The 20,820-nt window shown below is 43.7% G+C and overlaps 1 protein-coding gene across 1 annotated transcript in view; it reads right to left on the bottom strand.

The window, feature by feature from the left end:
• Positions 1-1,617: 1,617 nt before the first annotated feature.
• The window catches only part of FAM13C (family with sequence similarity 13 member C), an 80,892-nt gene continuing 61,689 nt past the window's right edge, over positions 1,618-20,820 (bottom strand). Inside the window, exons 10-14 of the mRNA XM_063133093.1 lie at positions 18,584-18,786; positions 6,612-6,707; positions 4,474-4,670; positions 3,699-3,800; positions 1,618-2,301 (exon numbers count right to left, since the gene is read on the bottom strand). Coding sequence (XP_062989163.1) covers positions 2,178-2,301; positions 3,699-3,800; positions 4,474-4,670; positions 6,612-6,707; positions 18,584-18,786 — 722 coding nt within the window. The 3' untranslated portion in view covers positions 1,618-2,177. The remainder of the gene's footprint in view (positions 2,302-3,698; positions 3,801-4,473; positions 4,671-6,611; positions 6,708-18,583; positions 18,787-20,820) is intronic.

The following is a 20,820-nucleotide window of genomic DNA, read 5'->3' as shown; positions in this document are numbered from 1 at the left end:
AAACCCATGATAATCCCTGACCCTCAAGCCACCTCAGGGAGTCCGTAAGGGATAAGAATTTGCGCTCAACCACACTTCTCTTTGAGACAAATGGAGGCTTGAGAACAACTTTGGGGACTTTGTGGCGGTGGTTTCCAATCAAGCTAACTTCCCTCTCCCTTCTCAAATGGGGCAAGGGCTTTGGGGAGAGGGCTGGGCCTTAGCAGGAGCCAGTGGGGCATGGCAGGGGCTGGAGCCTCCCCACCCGTGTTTTGAGACATGATGGTTAGTATCCTTCCTGCATACGGAAGAGCCCCTGATGCCCATAATTACAGCAGGAAGCGTGTGGGAACTGGAGGTACTTTCTACGAGCTTGTGTGTACACTCTATCAGCCTAGGGTGCTCCTTCTATTAGAGCCATCCTTCATTTCCCCCAAAATGAATACAGGCTCTATATGAGCCATAGTTACTCATGCTCTGACAACCTCCTGTTGGATTATTACAATGCCTTGGGCTGCCTTTAATGAAAATGCAATTGGTCCAAAATAAGGCTGCAACTTCATTACCTGGGACTAGAAAATTTGACCATGAGATGCCTGTGCTTTGTCACCTGTGCTAGCTTCCAGTCTGTTTCCAGGCCCAATTTAAGGTGCCGATTCTAACCCTTAAAGCCCCAAATGGCTTGAGACTAGGTGACCTGAAGGACCACCTTTTCCCAACTGTACCTACCTGACCTTAAGGTCTTCAGGGGCCCTACTCCAAACCCCCCCCCCCCCCCCGCGAAATGAAGCGGTGTGGATGACTTCCACAGCCAGAGGACCTTTTCAGTAGTTGGGGCACCTCCATGACAGAACAGCCATCCCACAGAGATCCACCGGGATACCATCTTAATGGCAAAGTCCTTTTTATTCATCCATGCATTTTAAATAAACCTATGTCTTATAACCTGAGCTTCTCAGCCTAAAAGCCATGTTTCAATTGTGTTTTACCTTTAATAGTTTGCATTGTTTTATATAGCATTTTAATGTGTTTGTTTTGTAAGTCACTTAAAGAATGTGTGTTACAGGGCAGCTGCATAAATATATTGCCTTCTTCCCTTCTGCCCAGGCTCTGACACCCCAGGAGGTGTGACAAGTGAAAAGGTATCTCCACCAGACTGGGAAATTTAGACTGATTTGTTAATGAACAAGCACATCAAGGGCCCACTGGTGCAAGATGAAGGAAGACCGGAAGCCTCAAAACCGTATCTCCTCTTGCGGAGGTACTGTTGATTTCAGCTATGGGGAAAGTGAGTGAGCAAGCCTATCACCAAATCAGCTTCATGACATTAGTGGTGGGCTGTGTGTGGATGCAGAGACCTCCAGAGCAGACTGAACTACCCATGACAGCTACTCAAGTTCTCGGGGGTTCCTGGTTAAGTGTTTATCTGCAGGGGGTGGGGGTAGTTTTTTCCCCTCAGTCTCCAACTGGGATCAGAAAGTACAGCTTTGGCATAGCCTATCACAGAGCGGCACCCAACCCAGCCAGTCGGGATGGAGAACAGGGTACTTTACTGTGGGCCTCCTCAGAGCCAAATTCTATTCCAGCCCACCTAGTGAATCCAATGCTCTATCACAGCTAAAAAAAGTTAATGATGTCTTGGTCAGCTCAGGAGCCGTAGAGTATGCCTATGTTTCCCCCTTTGCACAGCATGGGCCAGAAAAATGAAGAGAAGAAAATGGGTTACCCTATTTAGAGGGTTGCATTGTCCTTCCCATATCTTTAGTATGCTTCTTGGAGTAACATCACCTGCCTGAAAACGCCTTCCAGTGGAGCTTTCAGAGAAACAGGTGGTTCCCCCCCCTAATCCAGATTCCTGGATTTGCATCTGGCTGCCTCCTTTGGGGTAGGCGAGGGAAAACCTGTCAGAGGAAAAACTGGGTCCAGAAATAGGCAATGACTCACAGAGTAGAAGCAGTCCTCCATTCAATCACTCCTTCCTCCTGCATTCTCACACCCGCTACAATCTCTCTCACACGCTCACCTGCAGCGGCATAACATTAATAAAGTGCATCAGAATTTCAAGGTGTTAAATCATTGTGCAGAAAGAACCAGACCTGTGTAATTCTCTCTCTCTCTTTCTCTCCCTCCCTCCCTCCCTCCCTCTCTCTCTAGTCTATTCCCACACCAGGGCATTTTACTATTGCAAACCATTGGCTTCAGATGGTTTTGGAGACATCATGCTTGCTGATGAGAACCTCAAGCAGCCGGAGCTTGGCTTTGATGTGCTTGTACTCAGAGTACTCCTCTGCCATGGGGATGCGGTCTTCCTTCTGGGGACTCCTGAAAAATGGCAGATGGAACACTGGCACTTAAGCGACAGAGGAGCAAGGATTCACAAGCGACTTGTAGCTGGGGACAAACAACTCCAAAGAATATAAGGCAGGATTGAGCATTCTTTTGAGCCCCAAGGGCCACATGCAGACCCAGGCTGCTTGCGACCCCACCACTACTAGCAACAGGGAAGCAGTGATCTCAGCGGCTCTGGAAGCGCTTCGAGGTGGAGAGGTTCAAGTCTTTCCCACCCACCCCCAGCAAGCCTGACTGGGATTGCTGTTTCTTCAGCACCGTTAGTGGCAGAGAAACAGCCATCTTGGCTGCACCAAGATCACGGGACAGAGTCAAGTCTCTTCCCCCAGCCCAGCAAACCCAATCAAGATCAGTGTCCCAGTAGGAAGAAGTGGGTGGGGCTCCCCACTCCTACCCCCCATATAAACAATACAAACTGTATAAATAAACAGCAAAATACAGCATTTCTTCACAAAAGGTGTGTGTGTGTGTGTGTGTGTGTGTGTGTGTGTGTGTGTGTGTGTGTTTGCAATGGTTTTGTCTCTTGAAAAGGAAGATGCTGCCCTGGCCCACCTTTGGTCTGATGATAATCCACAGTTTGAAGACCAACAGCCTGCTCTCTGCAAAAGGTCTTCTGATCTTTAACAAGCAAAGCTGCCCTCATCTACAAATGATTTACAATATTCCCATGGGATGCTTAGGGCAGTAGATCTGTGTTGAGGCACACTTATACACCACGATGGAAGTGCTAGTGTGATGTGAGAAATATTGGCCCCATTCAGAAGACACCTTAAGCCACAGGTCTAACCACAGTGGTTAAGCCAGAAAGCCGGGCTGTGTTCAGAAGACACCCTGAACCATGGCTTTAACCACAGTGGTTAAGCCAGAAAGCCTTATTCACTGTGGTTAAAGCCATGGTTGAAGGTGTCTTTGGAACACAGCCTGGCTTTCTGGCTTAACCACTGTGGTTAAAGCCATGGTTTAAAGTATCTTCTGAATGGGGCCACTGAAGACTGAAAGCTGCCTGGAGGCCTCAAGTATGCATGCAACAGGTGGCTGCCCATCTGCCCATCTCTGCATGAGTCACTGCTCTGGAATTGTCTCCTACCAATCACAGGCACATAGGTGCTAGATGATACCTCCGTTGGCAAGGTGCCTCATGTCCTTACACACTTCAACAGTAAACCTTTTCTGAGAGTAAGCGTGAAATATGCCTCCAAATTTAACTCAGCTGTGGGGGGGAGTATGTGCTACTGAAAGGGTGGAAAATACTGACCAATCTTAATTCGTGCAGCCTCACCTCAATATCCTGCGGAAAGCCATTTATTTGGGGGATTTGTGATGGTATAGGTCAGCAGCAACACGAGAGAGATACTGAGATAAATAAATACCTTCCCGTTTGCTTGAAGAACTGTTCCTCAAATTCGCGTAACACTTTCCTTAGCCTTTTCTTGTCAGCTCTTGCTTCTCGAAGATGTTCCAGTAGCACAGGCCTGCAAAAGGTGAAGCAGAACCTGGAGATTACAGGGCCTGAAAACACTTAATGAAGGTGACAAGACAGATTGACAGTTTTGGGGTCAGGAATATGCATGCAACTTCATCGGGTGTTGCCTCTTGTGCCCTGTACTTAGGATGGGCAGGATGGGCTCAATAGCATATGAGGCTGTTTTGCTAATTCCAAACACATAAGAATAGTTACGCTGGATCAAACCAAAGAGTATCTAGTCCAGAATTGTTTCCACAGCAGCCAACCACATTATGGGCAGTCCAACAGCACCTTCACACTCACATTTCCTAGCAACAGGTATAGATATTGCTAGGTAATATATAGCCATAATGACTAGTAGCCATTGATAGCTTTGTCTTCTATGAATTTGTCTAATATCTCTGACAATGCCCAGAAGCTACAGCATTATTTTTTTTACTTTTGCATGGCAAATACAAAAACTTGTATTGTATGAAGTGTGTAGATTTGCACTGGTAATAGGAGGCTCAGGAGCACTTCAAGCAAGCTGATAAGCAGAGACAACTGGAGGAACAGTTGATCTGCACTTCCTGTTTTTCACAGGCCAGCATCTTGACCGAAATCCATCTTTGACATTTCCCCAGGGAACAACGTATACAAGCTGTTCCCCTAAATTTCAACGAACAGAAGTCAGCACTCACATTGTGGCCTCATGCAAGTTGGACATCGACAGGGCAGGCTGCTTGATTGCTTTCTTTTCATCCAGGGGTGAAACGAAGGCGGGCTCGTTCTCCTCATCTGAATGACACAGATGTCCATCAGTGGGCAGGTTGAGGGACATAGCAGAGGATAATTCATAGCTGCTCTGGGAGTGATCTTCATCGGAATCTTCCTCTTCCTGCTTGTAACACGGAATGAGGGTTATAAAATTAACTCCCTGCACACACATCTCTGAAAATTAATGGCAAAGAGAACATCATTCTGCCTAATAGTAGGGACAGCCCAGACATTCAGTTTTTCTTCTGAATTCTTTCCACCATCAACAACATTCACACATGACACAGAGAGATATTTATTTATTTATTTATTTATTTATTTATTTATTTATTTATTTATTACCTGCCTCTCCCTCTGGATCAAGGCAGGGAAAAACATTAAGTACAACATATTACATAAACTGGTTAAAAGAGCATATAAAACCAATACAAATATTAAAATAACAATCAGGACATCTTAAAATTCTTAGGTTTAAAATTCATCTGGGTAGGCCTGCTGGAAGAGACTAGTCTTTATGGCTGTCTTAAACTCAGAGAGAATATTAAGCCAACGAATCTCCTCCGGCAGGCCATTCCACAGTCTGGAAGTGGCAGGAAAAAAGGTTGTGGCTGACTGGAGTAAACCCTTCCCAGAGGAGAAGGTGATCCCACAGGTAACCTGGACCCAAACTATGTAGGGCTTTAAAAGTAATAACCAACACTTTATACTTCGCCCAGAAACGAATTGGCAGCCAGTGAAGTGATTTTGAAGTTGGTATAAGATGGTCACTCCTAGGTGTACCAACCTGGCTGCCATATTTTGAACTAGTTGAAGTTTCCAAACTAGGTACAAAGGCAGCCCTATGCAAAGTACATTGCAGAAGTCGAGCCTCGAAGTTACCATCTTTAGGTCTTCTAACTCTAGGAAGGGTGTTACTTAATGTCACATAAGAAAACACCCAGTTATGTAAACCAGCAGAGATCCATTGACTTTAGTGGAAGTTCTTTGGTGCAAATGGTCACTAAATACTGTTCTGCTTCCATGCAAGTGGCCACAATTACTTTCTGCCTCTCCTTCTCCCTCCAGAAATCCTCGTTTTTCATTAGTTGTCACCAACGCACCCCTTCTGAGACCAAGCTCCTACACAGTATACGCTTTGGGCCAGGGTGTTAAGAAGCAAGCCTAACACGGCCCAATTTTAAGCAAGTTCACTTGGAACGTAGTTTCACTAAATCTGATGTGATTTATTTCCTAGGAAGAATGCTTGCAAGAATGCTTGAAATTACAGCCTTCTGCATGTAAGCAAATCTCCACAGACAAGAAGGTCTGAACAGGGGTTGCAAAGCAATCCAGCCTGATGCAGTGTAAACATACTGTCACATGCTTCTTTGTCACAAAAGACACCATCCCCAAAGTGATATTCTCCCACAACATAGTACAAGCCCTATACCTCAACATCTAAGGGGGCACAACGGTTAATTTCTAAAAGAGATCCTGGGGGCTCAAACCTCCTTGGAAAGCCCTATTGCCCCAACCCAAATAATAGGGATGCTCAAGGATATGGGAAAAGAAGGCCAGTGGCGCTACATTTTAAGATTGCTGTAGAAAACACTGGTGTCATAAATTAACTATTAAAGTAAAGCATGTGCATACATACACCAATCAGGTTTTCCAGATGTGTGCACTGGTGCTTAAAGATACATGTACACACAAATTTAACTTCCGAGTTTGCTGTGGAAAAACAGAGGTGTTTCCTGCCAGTCTTACAACACAATGTGCTGCTCTCATCTGAATTGTCTGTAGAAAGTTGTGGTACCCAAATATGGTACGGAATCTTTATTTCTTATCAATCTACACTGTTCATTCAAAGTTTAAGTCGTGCTTTTAAAAAATGTGACAATATTGCAAGATGAAGCTTGAATGAACACTAAAAGGTTTCTGAATTCCTTTTATTCCATTCTTACATTCCCCTTGTATTATTCCTTCAATACCTTTCATAGGAAGGATCCCCCTGTGTGAATGGACTCTAAAAAAAGGGGGAAAGTTCAGAATGATTTATTTCCATAATCTCTTACTGACTTACAATGGTTGTAATCAAAGATGGTGTCGACAGGAGCTGCTTGATAATTCTGTATCTTTCATAAAGGGGTTTCATCAGACTCCTATCTTGCTTGTTTATCTGAAACAGAATAATAAGTAACATCATATTGATTCTGGAGATATAAGATGTCAGATACTTCTACACAGAAGTGGCACCTCCATTGACATTAGTTGCCAACTAGGAATTTACTTCATTGGCTTTTAAATTCCTATAGGAAAAACAACAGCATGATTTATAAAACAAAATCTGAAGGTCAAATACCACTGTTTCTTTACAGAAATTTAAAGCAACAGTCAATTTAGGGGGTGGGGAACCGGGAACCCTACATCTTCCTTGGCACAGAGCATGACGCAATGCCAAAGAGGAGTTTTTGTCTTAATCTGTATATTGCAGTAGGATGGATGGTACAAAATATGACCCCGAGTTTTTGTTTTACACTTTTCATACGGGAATTTAAAAGCCAATAGATAAAGTCCTGGAGGACATCTATCCACTTTTGCTACTGATTTCACACACACACACACACACACGCAGCATCGCTGCTGTAAAGCGGCAACCATAGGGTTACATGGTAGGAGTGAGTGTGGACTATCCAGCCAGGAAAATCTGCAACGCCCTTGTCACACGGCGGCAATTCGCAGCAAATCTTGAGTGACTAAAATCCTCCCAAAGCATTTGTTTGTTTGTTTTCTGGCAACTCTGTGCAACATTGTAGCTTTGAAAGCCTGCAGCTGCGCAGCTACGGTTCACCGAATTTATGCGTTACACATAACTGTCCTTACTCTTGTTCCAGAATGAGATGTAATGTCACCATGGTGGCCATTACTAAACACTCACCTGGAGCCCACCCGCCTCCTGCCCTGTATTCATGTGCCTAACATGCACTGGGATCTGCCCCTAACTGAACTGAAGCGTAATCTGAACTGAAGCCACACGTGGTGACATCAGAGCAAAGTAAACACTCACGCTAAAACATGATATCGAAAGTCTGCAGCTTTGTGGGGAGTAATACGTTATGGCTGCGAATGGGCTGCTGCAACATATAAACCATGGAGTGTAACTCCGCAGCCACAACAGAGAACATACAGTGCACAGACAAGCTCCAGGTCTGCAACTAACTAGTTTTAATGGAACACCACTTTTGAGTAGAAGCTGGAAAGTCATGGAGTCAGCGCTCCACCACTCCTACCAAAGTGCATTGCCAGCAAACCCCTGAAGTCATAACTCACTTTCTTTGCAACTCCTTGCCTCTGGCAACTGCCAGTGTTAGGACTGCTGTAGCAATGGAGGCTTGGCTGACTAACCCTCTGTCCTCTCCTATGACACTCTTCAGTCTTACACCATTGATTTACTAGTAACCCAACATATTAGGAAAAAGAAACTCCAGCCAATGAAAAAACAACATGAGTAGAGCTGCCCACCAAGATGAGTTATATATTTCTTCCAGCTCCTGGTGGCTTAACAGATTTAGCTGATGTCATATCTTCAAGACTGCTGGAAAGGAAAGCCTAATGACAAATGCTTAGTCTCTGAGCACCAGCTGTGCAGAGAAAGAGCATTCTGGACAGTTATATTGGTAAGGTTTGGTTCTAAGGCTATTTTGATAGTCCATCTTGAACAGGACTGAAGAGTTCAAGGGTAGTGGTAACAAGAGATGCTTGAGGAATTCAGTTCTCCCGGGCAGACGTTCAGATTGGAATTTAGTTATCTATCAGATTTTGCACTTCTCCAAATATTCCAATGCAATCCTTGGATCAAAAATGTATCAAAATACATTTGAAATGCATATTGGGGGGGATGTATAGAACTGTATATTTTGAGTAAATATATTTAAAACTAAGTATTTAAATATATGTTTTTTGATGCAGATTAGGAAAGAAAACATTTGCAGATTAATGCAGAAGCTGGACAAAACAGATTTACGATTGACCACATGCAGAAGTAACAGACCAGAAAAAGACTGATTTGCCCCTCCCACTGGTAACATTCTACTATGGTACATAATCCACCTTTCCTAATATACACAAGATCTGTGCATTTGGGGCAGCAACTGCACAGACACACAAAGGCAAACTATAGTCATAGGCTAAGGCAGCCTCCCCCACCTCTAGATATTTTAGACTACATTTCCAAGCATCCCTGACTATTGGCCATTTGGGTGGGGCTAATGGGAGATGTTCAAAACATCTGGAGGGCACCAGGTTGGGGAAGGCTGGGCTAAGAGATGGACTGTGCTGTAGGATAAATGGAAGGTCAAAAGGAAATCCCCGAAGGATGTGATGAAAGGGAAAAGAGCCAGTGGATGGGGAGACTGGAGAGGGGGAAGTAGAGGAAGACCTAAATAGGCCTCATAAAGAAGAACATAAAACACATGTATATTAAATCGGACCATTGGTCCAGTATTGTCCACAACTCTGACTGAGAGCAGCTGTCCAAGGTTTCCGGCAGGAATCTTTCCCAACCCTGCCTTTCACTTCGCCTTCCCCAACCTGGTGCCCTTTGGAGGTACTGGACTACAACCCCCATCATCCCCATCCAGTGCAGGCACAGATCATGCTGGATGGAGATGATGGAAGCTGTAGTCTAATATCTCAAAAGGGCACCAGGTCAAGGAAGGTTTCTTTCACTGTACCTTCTGCAAGCAAAGCATCCCTTCTCCCACTGACCCCTCTTGAAGCAAACAAGCTGGAGAGAGGACCAAGGAAGAACAGAGAGGAAATACTATGCTTTTGACAGCAGTTACCTGTGTCCTTTTATACATTAAAAAGTAGTATTGGTTTTACACATTAGAGAGAGGAAATACATCATTAGATGCTACAACCTGGATCCAAAGACATGTGCATGCAAGGGCCCAGGTTTTAAAACTTCTTCAGCTGCTTGTTTGTCAGGAGAAGGGTTTTTTTTGTCACCATCCTCAGCCACGGAGCTGTGGATGATGGCTGCTGCTAAAGCTGGGGCTAACACACCATTGGAAGCATACATGCAGTTCTCGCTGCTGGGTGGAGTGATCCAGCCCCAGGCAGCATCCATTTGGGTCCAGCAGGCACAGAAACCAGCTTCAGCATCCGCATCACGCCTGGTGGACTACGATGCAACTTCTTTATCTTGGTGTGAGCTTACCCAGGAAGAAGCTTCTTCTATCAGTTAGGGATCCAATTATTTTAGCCTTGCTAAGTTTTCTATTGTCCAACACATAAATCTCTCATTTTGAAAAGCTCTTCTTTTCGACTCTGACTACACAAAATCGGGAACGTTGGTCCTCCCTGCTCTCCAAATGTCCCACCATGTTCTACATACTTGTCAGGAAAAGGGGCAGAAAACCAGCTAATCTAAAGGCCAGGGGACGGTGACCTGTGACCCTCCAGATGTTTTGGCCTACAACTCCCATCACATCTGGAGGGCCACAAGTTGCCCACCCCTGCTGCAGACAGATCTCAGTCCATTTTATCTCTGCTTCCATTCACAATTTGCATGTATAAAAAGCACACACACACAACTTTAAGAGAAGCATACTCTTCTTCTTTTTTAAAGGTGCATGCTCCTATTTGGTCACGCACAAAACAGCAATGTAGTATTTGTACCTAAATAATCCACCTAGTGTATCCATATAGAATTAATATAATTTGGCTCCAGTTCAACTAAACTTAGTTGTCCCTAAGACTCGTTGAAAGCAATGGAACTTCAGTTACTTCCCCCTTACTTGTTCCAGTGGTTCAATAGAGCTTAGTGATGACTAACTTGAACTAGACCGGGGTCTCTGTCTTGGCTGGGCTGTACAACCACTTGCAGCTTTCAGAATGAAGTCTTGAAGACCCTTTAGAAAGTGGGTGTTTCTAGTTGATAAAGCAGCAAGCTGGCTGGGGATCGTGGGAGTTGTTGTCATCTAGTTGCCCCTTCTTTCTAACACTAGCCAATGCCATTTGATAAGTTATCTGGAGTTTCCTCCCCTCTCCAGAAGGAACTGTGGCCCTTCCATTCCTCTTAGTTTACGCCTGATTAAATGGGGTAAGCTAGGAAGGTTCTCTCAAAGCAGTGTCAATGTCCGTAAGCTGCTTGCTGCTGATCCAATGAAACCTAATTAGTGATAGGGACCAAAACTTCAAACATATTTTTATTTCCTTCATCAATGGAGCTTTCGCCCACCGCAAAACTACCGCCCTTTTATAAATTGTTTGGAGTGTTCACCTCCCTTTAGTCTTATTTTGCTTCACATATTTAACTGCAGTAATAGAAAAGCTCTCGGTTTGAAGTCTGTTTGATGATGCATAGCTATTGCCTCTCAGTTTGTTATTGTTCGGTATATGCTTTGTTTGTATATAAAAAATGAATGTCTCCCATCCAGACACTGATCAGACCCAGATCTGCATAGTTTCATGCAAGGTTGCTGCATCGTGGGCTTCAGATTATGCCCAGTGTTCTGTTTCTTGGTCATGCTAGACTGTGACAGAATGCTAGGAATTGTCTTTAGCGAATATCTAAATAATAAGAACATAAGAAGAGCCCTGCTGGATCAGACCAAGGGTCCATCTAGTGCAGCACTCTGTTCACACAGTGGTCAACCAGCCATCGGCCAGGGATGAACAAGAAGGACATGGTGCAATAGCACCCTCCCACCCATGTTCCCCAGCAACTGGTGCACACAGGCTTACTGCCTCGGATATTGGAGATAGCACACAGCCATCAGGGCTAGTAGCCATGGATAGCCTTCGCCTCCAGGAATTTATCCAACCCCCTTTTAAAGCCATCAAAAATTGGTTCTCAATGCTAATTTTCTCACAGAGCAGCTTTTTTATTTGCACCACCAGCGTTATGCATTTGCCTGTTATAATTACTATGAGTGGACGTCAAAAGAACATTAGCGCTCCTTAGAAACCTCTCTCCACCTCTGGAAGGCAACACCCCTCCAGAACAGCCAAAGCTTGCTTGAAATACTGGTCACAGGGGTCCCCCAACCTGATGCCCTCTGACGTGTTGGACTACAGCTCCCATCATCCCCAGTCAGCATGTTCATTGGCTATTGGGGGTGATGGGAGTAGTAGTCCCAACACATCTGGAGGGCGTCAGGTTGAGGAATGCTGGATTACAATATCCAATTGCCCTTTATATGTTTGATAAGTAATCTCAGAAGCTGTCTACTGTAGAAAACTATATGTTACGGGTAACTTGAAGTTTTACCTATCTTTCCAAAGCATACTTACAGGTTGTCCATGAGTACTTTCAAAATAGAGTAGGCTTTTCTGGAGATTGAGTTTTTCCAAAGCCATTTGCTTTTTTGTCATAGCCTATTTAAAAAAAATTATTTATAAAAAATATATTAAGAATCAGGTAGTCATCTTGCAGAGGGCTATGTATGCACTAAGGAGGCACATAATCATTACAACACCCACCCCAATAAATACCACACAAATGATTTTCCTCTGCAAGCCTCACTCATTGTAGTGAAAACAAGGCACAACAGAAACAAGAAAATCCCATTGACTTCAAGGAACGAGAGTAAAGCACATGCTTAAATGATGAGCATTTTTTTAACATGTAGTAACTTGGGATCTTACCATGTTGGGGCATTTTCACAAGGCCCTTGTGAAAGTCACCTTATGGGGACTCTTCCACCTCAAAACTGATCATGTCAATTAGCCTTTAGAGCTTCTCAAAGAAATCTTCCAACCCAAGTAGAGAAAAAGAACCCCATTCTTTCTTCAGTATGGAGAAAGGTTCCCCTGATTTTAGTTTAGGATGTTTTTAACTAACATACGATTGTTTCTAATTAATCTCACTTTGAGACGCTGGGCAGAACTATACATTACCAATCACGTGTAAGAAACCCCCAATAACAGCTCCTTCTAGACAAATAGCAGCTTTGAAAAGTGGTGATTTGAAGCTGAGAAACAGCAGGGGGTGTAATGCTTAACACACACCCCTCCCACTTGCTGTGTTTCTTCTACAACTTACTCCCAACCCCACCAAGCATGTTTGCAAAGTGCGATGTGTGGTTCTGAGCAAATACCTGCCTGCGATTGTGGTCCCTTATTTTGGTAGGAAACAAAGAATCAAGTACGGTAGTTGTAGAATTCAGGCTACAATCTAGGAAGTTGCAGATGCTGGAATCCCATTACAACCAATAGGCATTAAGCCTGCTGGACTTAATGCATTTTTAAAATCTCCTCAAAATCCACACCTTTATATTTGAATGTTTGTTGGAATCAAAACAGCTTTGAATATAAAATGAACCAAATAACCAAGTGTTACAGTAATGCTGTTCTGTCAATGAAAATGGCGAGATTGTCCACTCTCTTAATGTGTGGATCATCTTATTTTATGAATGGCCATTGCTTTGGTCTCAAGCTGCCTGGGATGTCTTTGAAATGAAAACCCATCTTTCTGGTCTGAAACATATTTTGAAAGAGAGTTCGGGATGTTCTCGGCTCAACACAGGCAGGGATTCGGAGTAGGGTTAGAAAAGCTGAACTGGTATTACTGGGAGCTGACACTATGTGTTTATTGCTGCACCTCCTGCAATACTTGCTCCTCTCGTACGTTTTCAGATGCAACAAGAGGGACTCGGACTAAGGAAGTACGAGAAATTTATTTCAATTCATTTCTGACCAGAATTTACCCAGTCCGCACCTCAAACACGGACCCAACACAGTCTCGGAAATCCAGCTTTTTTATTGGCTCCTCAGTCTCTGCTTATTCTATCATTGAATGTTTCCCTTCATCATTCCAATCATTAAGCAAAATTACTTTGCCTTGATGTGAAGTTTTAATTTACGAACTAAGATGCAGATGGACTGCCAGCCAATTAGTTTTATAATTAGTATTTGAATTACAAATTACCCATTATATAAATAAAGTTCCATTAAAATATTAAAAGGCCAGTTGCCTCTTGCCTGACTTAGCCCCTTAGCCTATGCGGCAGAGTCTTGCTATTTACTGTTTTACTCTGTACAGCACCATGTACATTGATGGTGCTATATAAATTAATAATAATAATAATAATAATCTAAATCAGGTGCCTCAATAAGGGACACGTCAATTTCAGCCACTGATGGATGGCAATCAAGTCTGTTCAACAGATACCCCTCCAGGACTTCAACCCTAAAACAACTGTGGTTTACTGACTACATTCAGTAACCACATTGAATGTCGTATGTTCACTAGAATCCAGGAAAGAAGATGACATTCCGGGCAGCTTGAGACCAATCTTGGGCTAGGATGGGGTGCTGAGTCAGTAAGTTTTAGAGGGAAGCTGAGGTTGACAGCTGAACTTATTTTTTATGTGTAGTTAGGTAATTTTAGACTCTAGACGCAACAGCCTTACAGGGGGCAGGAAGGACTTTTGATGACAATGTGTGTTACTTTAAAATGTGTTAAGCCAGACTTGCTGCCTTATTTATTTTTAATATTTCTATACCACTACTTCATCACAAGAGGCAATCCCAGGGTGATGTACATAAAATCGCAAAAAAAACCAACCAATATAATAAACCAGAAAACCAGCACATATGAAACAGTAAACTTAGATTGCAAATTTAATACAATTTTACATTTCAAAATCCTCCTCAAAATGCCTGGACAAATAGGAACATTTTAATTTGGTGCCAAAAGGAACACAGAATCCGTGCCAATCTTAGCTCCCATGCAGGAAGGGCATTTCAAAGTCAGGGTGCCACCACAGAAAAGGCCCTCTCTTTTGTAAATGCATAGTGCACTTCTCCCAGTGATGGTATATGGAAAAGGGCCTCCTCTGAAGATCTCAATGCACAGGCTGAGCAGTGTCCTGCCCTTTTTACTATTTTTAATGTCCAACTTGGTTTGGAAACATCAAGTGATACAGCTCAGTTCACATACCTGGGTTGTTTAACCCAGAATTGGCAGGGTTGTGCAGAAGCAAGTGAGTGAATGCACCACTCGCCACTTCCAGCCCCATTCCTGGGTTGTTTCGTAATATCGGAACCCATGAACCATGAGCAATTGTTGGGTTAACTGTGATTTGTTTAGTCCCTAAACTATTCTGAATTCCCACATTTGGACATCACCAAACAACCCAGAAGTGGGGCATTCCTGGGATGTAAACTAGAAATGGAAATGGCAAGCAACGCAACCCCACCAATTCCTAGGTTAAGCAACCCAAGAACTGAAGATTACATGTGAACCAGGTCATTTTGCCAGCTTCATTATAAAGAGCAATGAGCTGCAGGTACAATATCTACATTGATTTCTTTTTTGTTTCTAAGCCTAATTCAAGCTGCTGTTTTTAAAATATAAGACCCTACTTATTGAAGGGAATGCCTCCCCCCAAATAATCCTCCCTGCCACTTTAGGAGGGAATTCTACTGCATGTATCACCCTCCACTCTGAGGTCAAGTTTGCAAACACATGATATAATAGAGCCTTCATGGTGATGGCTCCACAACACTGAAATCAAGTGAGTGGGTGAGTAAATAAATAAATACGCTATAATCTGCCTTCAGCTCTTAACTGCTTAGTGACTAGCTTAGGCTACAATGGAACAAGAAGTGATTTTTCCAGCTGAAATGTTCAGCTAGAAGGGCAGACTAAGGAAACACCTCATTCCTTGTTATTAGTTATAAGAACATAAGAAGAGCCCTGCTGGATCAGACCAAGGGTCCAACTAGTCCAGCACTCTGTTCACAGAGAGGCCAACCAGCTGTCGACCAGGAAGCCACAAGCAGAACACAGGTGCAACAGCACCCTCCCCCCGCCCCATGTTCCCCAGCAACTAGTGTATACAGGCTTACGGACTGATACTGGAGGTTCACTTACCCATCAGGACTAGTAGCTATTGATACTCTTCTCCTCCAGGATTTTAAACAACCCCCTTTTAAAGCCATTGAAATTGGTGGCCGTCACCACATCTTGTGGTAGCGAATTCCAGAATTTAACTATGCGTTGTGTGAAGAAGTACTTCATTTTATCTGTCCTGACTCTCCCATCAATCAGCTTCATGGGATGACCCCGGGTTCTAGTATTTTGAGAGAGGAAGAAAAATGTCTCCCTATCCACATTCTCCACACCATGCAGAATTTTGTACACCTCTATCAGGTCTCCCCTTAGCTTCCTTTTTCCAAACTGAACAATCCTAGCTGTTGCAACCTTCCCTCGTAGGGGAAATACTCCAGTCCCTCAATCATTTTAGTTGCCCTTTTCTGCAGGGATTTGTTTTTAGGATTTGTTTCTGCACTAGCACAGAATGTGATAGTGAGTAAAGAATTCAGCATCTTAAGAACCCTAGATTCTGAATCCCCTACCACATTTTAACTTAGCATTTTATGGAATTTACATATAAACACGGTATATGAAAGGAAAAACAGGGCAGAATTAACTATCCATTGCAAGAAGATATTATTCACCAATGAGGAAAGGAAAAAATTAAAACAACAAATGGTACAGTTTGATGATATTTTATTTTGCAATACTGGTCTAAAACTAAGCAAGTTTCTGGCCCTTATGGGGAGGCTTGAAAATATCTGGGAAAATGATCAAAGCCAGAGTGAGAATGCAGGATTTCCATTGGTCAACAGACAAGGCTTCCATACCCCATATAGCTTTTTCTCTTCCCCCACTTCCAATACACTGGCAGAAGCAGAATTGATTAATTTGCATAATTTATACAAGTCACAGAATGCAACTTTTCTTGGTGCAGAATTCTGGGTTTTTTTAAAGCTGGATGTTAGCTGAACATAAGTGGTTATGGCCAGCCAATGACTCTTCCCCAGAGCTGCTTTAATGGGGTGATTATGCATAGCTTGTGTGCACCATAGACTATCTATCTGTACAGATCCAAATTGGACAATGAATTTGGGCCCAAGGGGACAAGTTCTCTATTTGCACCAGCAGTGTGTATATTATGTGACATCTTCTCAGGCAATAGCTCTTTCAACTGGGCAAAAATAAAAGTATCCACTTCCCTTGAAACGCCTTGTTTCATGTATGCTACATATTTCATATGTTTAACTAATCCTAGATCAATTTTAACCGCCTGAAAAGTAATGCAATTTGTTTCAGGTTCCGAGGATTAACAATGGTTAAAGCAGCTTCACCTACATGCTTCTGATATGGCTGGCAATTTCTTGGTCTGACATTGACTAAAGAGACAGTTGAGTTGGGGAAAACATTAAGTAAGCAGAGGGAGAATCATTATGAGATCTGAAGAATGAGAGAGGAAGTGTACACACAGGGGAGACGCTGAATAAGGGTGGAGGGATGCTGGAAGTTGTAGGACTCTTTTTTTCCTAAGCATGTGTAGGATTGTGACCTAGGTTGTGCTAAAAATGCATCTGTTCTTCTTTGATGCTGCAATGCTCCCCTCCCTTTCTAAGTTACAAACTCTACACACACACACACACACACACACACACACACACACACACACACCCCAAAGACTACACAACCTAAACTAAGTGTCATGCAGCTTCTACCTAAGCTTCATGATGCTTGGATAAATGCCCAGGACAGAAGGCTGGATGCAAAATATTTATTTTGAAATGACTATTTTAATCATTTGAAAAGCCACATGACCACTGACAGGTGACTTCCTGATTAGATGCTCCATGCAGCTTGTGCCACTTTGGTTCTTCGCTGTTGTGCTGGCTCATGTACATGCAGTGCCTGCGGGCCAATATTTGGCTTCCATCTTCCTGGAGTGCCTAAATGGGTAAGAGCTTCACAGCAGCCTCCACATGGCCTCATCACCATATCTGAAGGCAGTGAGCACAATGTAGAAAAACTGAGGTGTCCTGTTATTTTTGCTCTATCATTTACCTCAGGAGACCAGAGAGCTTAGAAGCAAGGAGCATATTACTTAAAGCATTAGACCGGTTGCAGATGCTTCTTAATAAAGTCGTTGACACACAGATGGGACCACCTTTGTCAGGTTCCTCCCTCCCTCTACTGTCACATGCCAGTGGCCATTCCATCAGGCTGCAGCAGAGGGAGCAATTGGAAGCAGGGGCACTCTATCAGCTTTGCTGAGAGCAACTGCAATGAACTCCTCTCCCTGAACTATTTCCATTCCAGGTAGTCAGTGGCTCAGTTTACACAACACTTTTCTCAGTGGTGGTGTATCAACTCCATGGTGGAGTTTTCCATCCCAAATCTCCACGCTGTGCAGAGGAGAGTTCCTACGCAACCACTGTGTTGCGTGCTGTGTGGAGGGCTCCATGGAGTTTCCTGCTGAGCTGAGCAGAGTTTCCCAGTGGCCAAAGAGTTCCCTGGCTAGAGCGGTGACAGGAGGGAGTGCCACTCTAGGAGAGCCACTAGGATTATTTTGGGTTTTTTTGCAGCAATGGCTGATGGGATACCATTGGAAGGACTGGGAGAGGAGAGGGGGAACTGTCAATCAAACACCGTGTTGACTTTTACTCCACTCCACAGGAGGCCCCATCCACACAACGGTGGAGTTGGAACATGTTTTGTGGTGAGTACCCCCTACAATTTCCACTGTTGGGTGGAGTTTTCAAACTGAGTAGAGAAAAGTGTTGTATGAACTGAGCCAGTATAAGATCTACTATGTAGCTTTAAGAATAGGTACCAAGATTTGCTCATTTTCCTCTTCCTTCCTCCTTCCTTTTCCTTTCATGTCATGTCTTTTAGACTAAAAGATTAAATGCGTCATCCCTCTCCATCTAGTGCTCTTTTGTATATCCCTCATTCATGGTGGAAGTTCACACATTGATCTGAAAAGAGATGTTACTTCCCTATCTATGCAAAGCTTTCTAAGAACGTTATCTTTTCATTTTTAAGGGGGTCTATCCTGCTGTATTTTTGATACAGCACATATACTAAATAGACGGGACATGGTGGTAAAGCAAGGAAGCTACCACATGGAAGCTACCATCGCCTTTTGGTAGGTTAGCATGTGACAAACAGGCCCAAGTTCAAGATTTGGTCTTGGCTGGCTGATCAAACAGGACTACTACACAAGAACCACATACCTTAATGTTCTCGGGGATACTGAGCTGCTGTTGCTTTTCCCTCAATTGTTTCATCACAGCCTCCATGGTTTCTTCTACAGATGGACTCAGGGGAGCACCTGCTGCATCCTGCTTCACCATCTCTTTAGAGCTCTCCTGATGAAGCTTCCTCTGAGGTTCTTTGAAGGGGCAGCTTTGTTCTTCCGACATTTTAAGTTTCAGCTCTATGAGGGAAATTCACAGGATACGAATGAGCCACTACTCGAGATGAATTTACTTCTCCCATTGAAAAACAGAAAGATGGCAACATCACCACGCTCTGTGTATTCGGTATGAAGGGGGAAGGTGACAGAATAGAGTTGGGATCAGTGCCTGGATGGAGAGAAGGTAGGAAGCGGTTGGTGGTGAATGTTCAGCCTGGTTTTACCTCAGCATCCAAAGTTCGAAGAAAGCCCCAGGATCTCTTAACCAATCAATTGGTTATATATCCAATATGCAGGGAACTACAAATACCAGCTTGGCTTGCTACCACTTCCACTCCACCCCTAGCTCTCTGGCATGTGCAGAGAGCCACAGGAAGAGACCAGGTTTCCCTCCAGTTGTGGAGAAGCTAAGGAAACGCTATTTTACCTTGCCCAAACAGCTGCAGAATTGATGAGTCCGCTTCCTTCCCATGCTCCCTGGCAAACACAGAGGGCTTGGAGCAGTCCTGCCTGGCTTTCACTGAGGTGTGGATGAGATAATAAACACAAAGAGAAATGCCTGCAGTTCCTTTTCTCATTCAAACTGCAGCACAAGTGAGAGAAATCCCAGGTCTCTTCCAAACTCTAGAGGGAAAGCTGAGATCTTTCCTCATTTGAAGGGAGCCAGGCAACAAAGAGAAACTACAGATATCCACTTTTTCTGTCCTGCCCCAAAGCTTCCCGAAGGTGAGGAAAGACCTGCCTCTCTGTCCAGCAGGCATGGAGGGTTGAAGGTGGACGGGGGTTTGCCTGAGTTGCAAAACGCTTTGGAAAAGGACAGAAACAGCAGGAGAAAAGCCTCCATTCCTTCCTGCCACCACTCTCCCTTGCAAGTTAGCCAAGACTGCTAGTTAGGTGGCTGTCAGACCCTTTGTCCATTCACCCCTGGGCATGGGGGCAAGTGGCTTTGTTGATGTCTTCCCAAATGGATTTACAAGGTGGCGGCTTCTTATCAAGTGCTCCTTCAAGGGCAAACACTAGTTTATGAAACCCCAACTCAGACCTTTCTGCTTTTCATAGCTCCAAGCAGAGCTTTAAGATAATTCCACTTTAGTGTTCTAAAGCTGTGATTTTCAGACCTTCAAAAGCTTATCAGGATTTCCTCGGTGCGAAGAACAGCAGTGCCAGACAAGCATCCCTGAAAGACAACTTGCCCACCTCTGCCAATCTTCCCCTGCGAAGTACAATCACCAGGGAGTGTCGGGGGTCTTCAAGGAGGCACACTTAAATCATAACGGGCAATAGTGAAGCCCAACAGAACCAGACAGCAGCTCACAGTGGCAGAGAGCACACCCTAGATTACTCCAAGGACTGTTCAGACATATGCAGGGAATTCCTCTGCAGGTAAGTCAAGGTGGAAAACGCTCCCTGTAGATAGGAAGTTCGGAAATCATTGCTCTGCAGCATTCACTAAGATCACCTGTGGCAGATGTACCTGCCTGTATACTAAGATTTTTATCAGAGGCCATCTTCCAGGTTCTGGGGAACAGCAACTCGGGTAAAAAGATGGCACAGAAATTGTACACTGCTTTTCCCAGAGAGGTTCACCTCATGCAGAGGCCTGCTCTGATGCCATTTCAGAACTAAGCAAATACCAGTTTTCTCTTCCTCAGGCCTTTTACTATAACTGTATCTGTTTTATCTTGGCTGTGTTTGCTGTTGTTAAGCTGTTTCTAGTGGTTTTACTGTTCTTAAATCTATTTTTGTATGCTTTTACATTTGTCTTGTTGTGGTCTGACATTTTGTAAGCTGCCCTGGGAATTTTATTGAAGGGCAGAGTATAAACCCCTATTTGTTTATTTATTTGTTTGTTTGTTTATTTATTAAAATGTGAGGGAGCACATTTCAAATTTAGGGTACAAACCAAGTTGGACAGTGCTATTTCTTTAGAATTATATACAAATTTACAATCATATAAAATAAGGTTGGTTCATTTCAACAACTAGATTGGGATTTGTTCTTTGGAGGCAAGGTTAAATACACATGGAAATTACAGGGACAAAGTACAGATTATGC

This window comes from Elgaria multicarinata, chromosome 8, assembly GCF_023053635.1.
Source record: "Elgaria multicarinata webbii isolate HBS135686 ecotype San Diego chromosome 8, rElgMul1.1.pri, whole genome shotgun sequence".
Classification (NCBI taxonomy): domain Eukaryota; kingdom Metazoa; phylum Chordata; class Lepidosauria; order Squamata; family Anguidae; genus Elgaria; species Elgaria multicarinata.
Note: the sequence above shows the minus strand (reverse complement) of the source record. Positions and strands in the feature narration are given on the sequence as shown.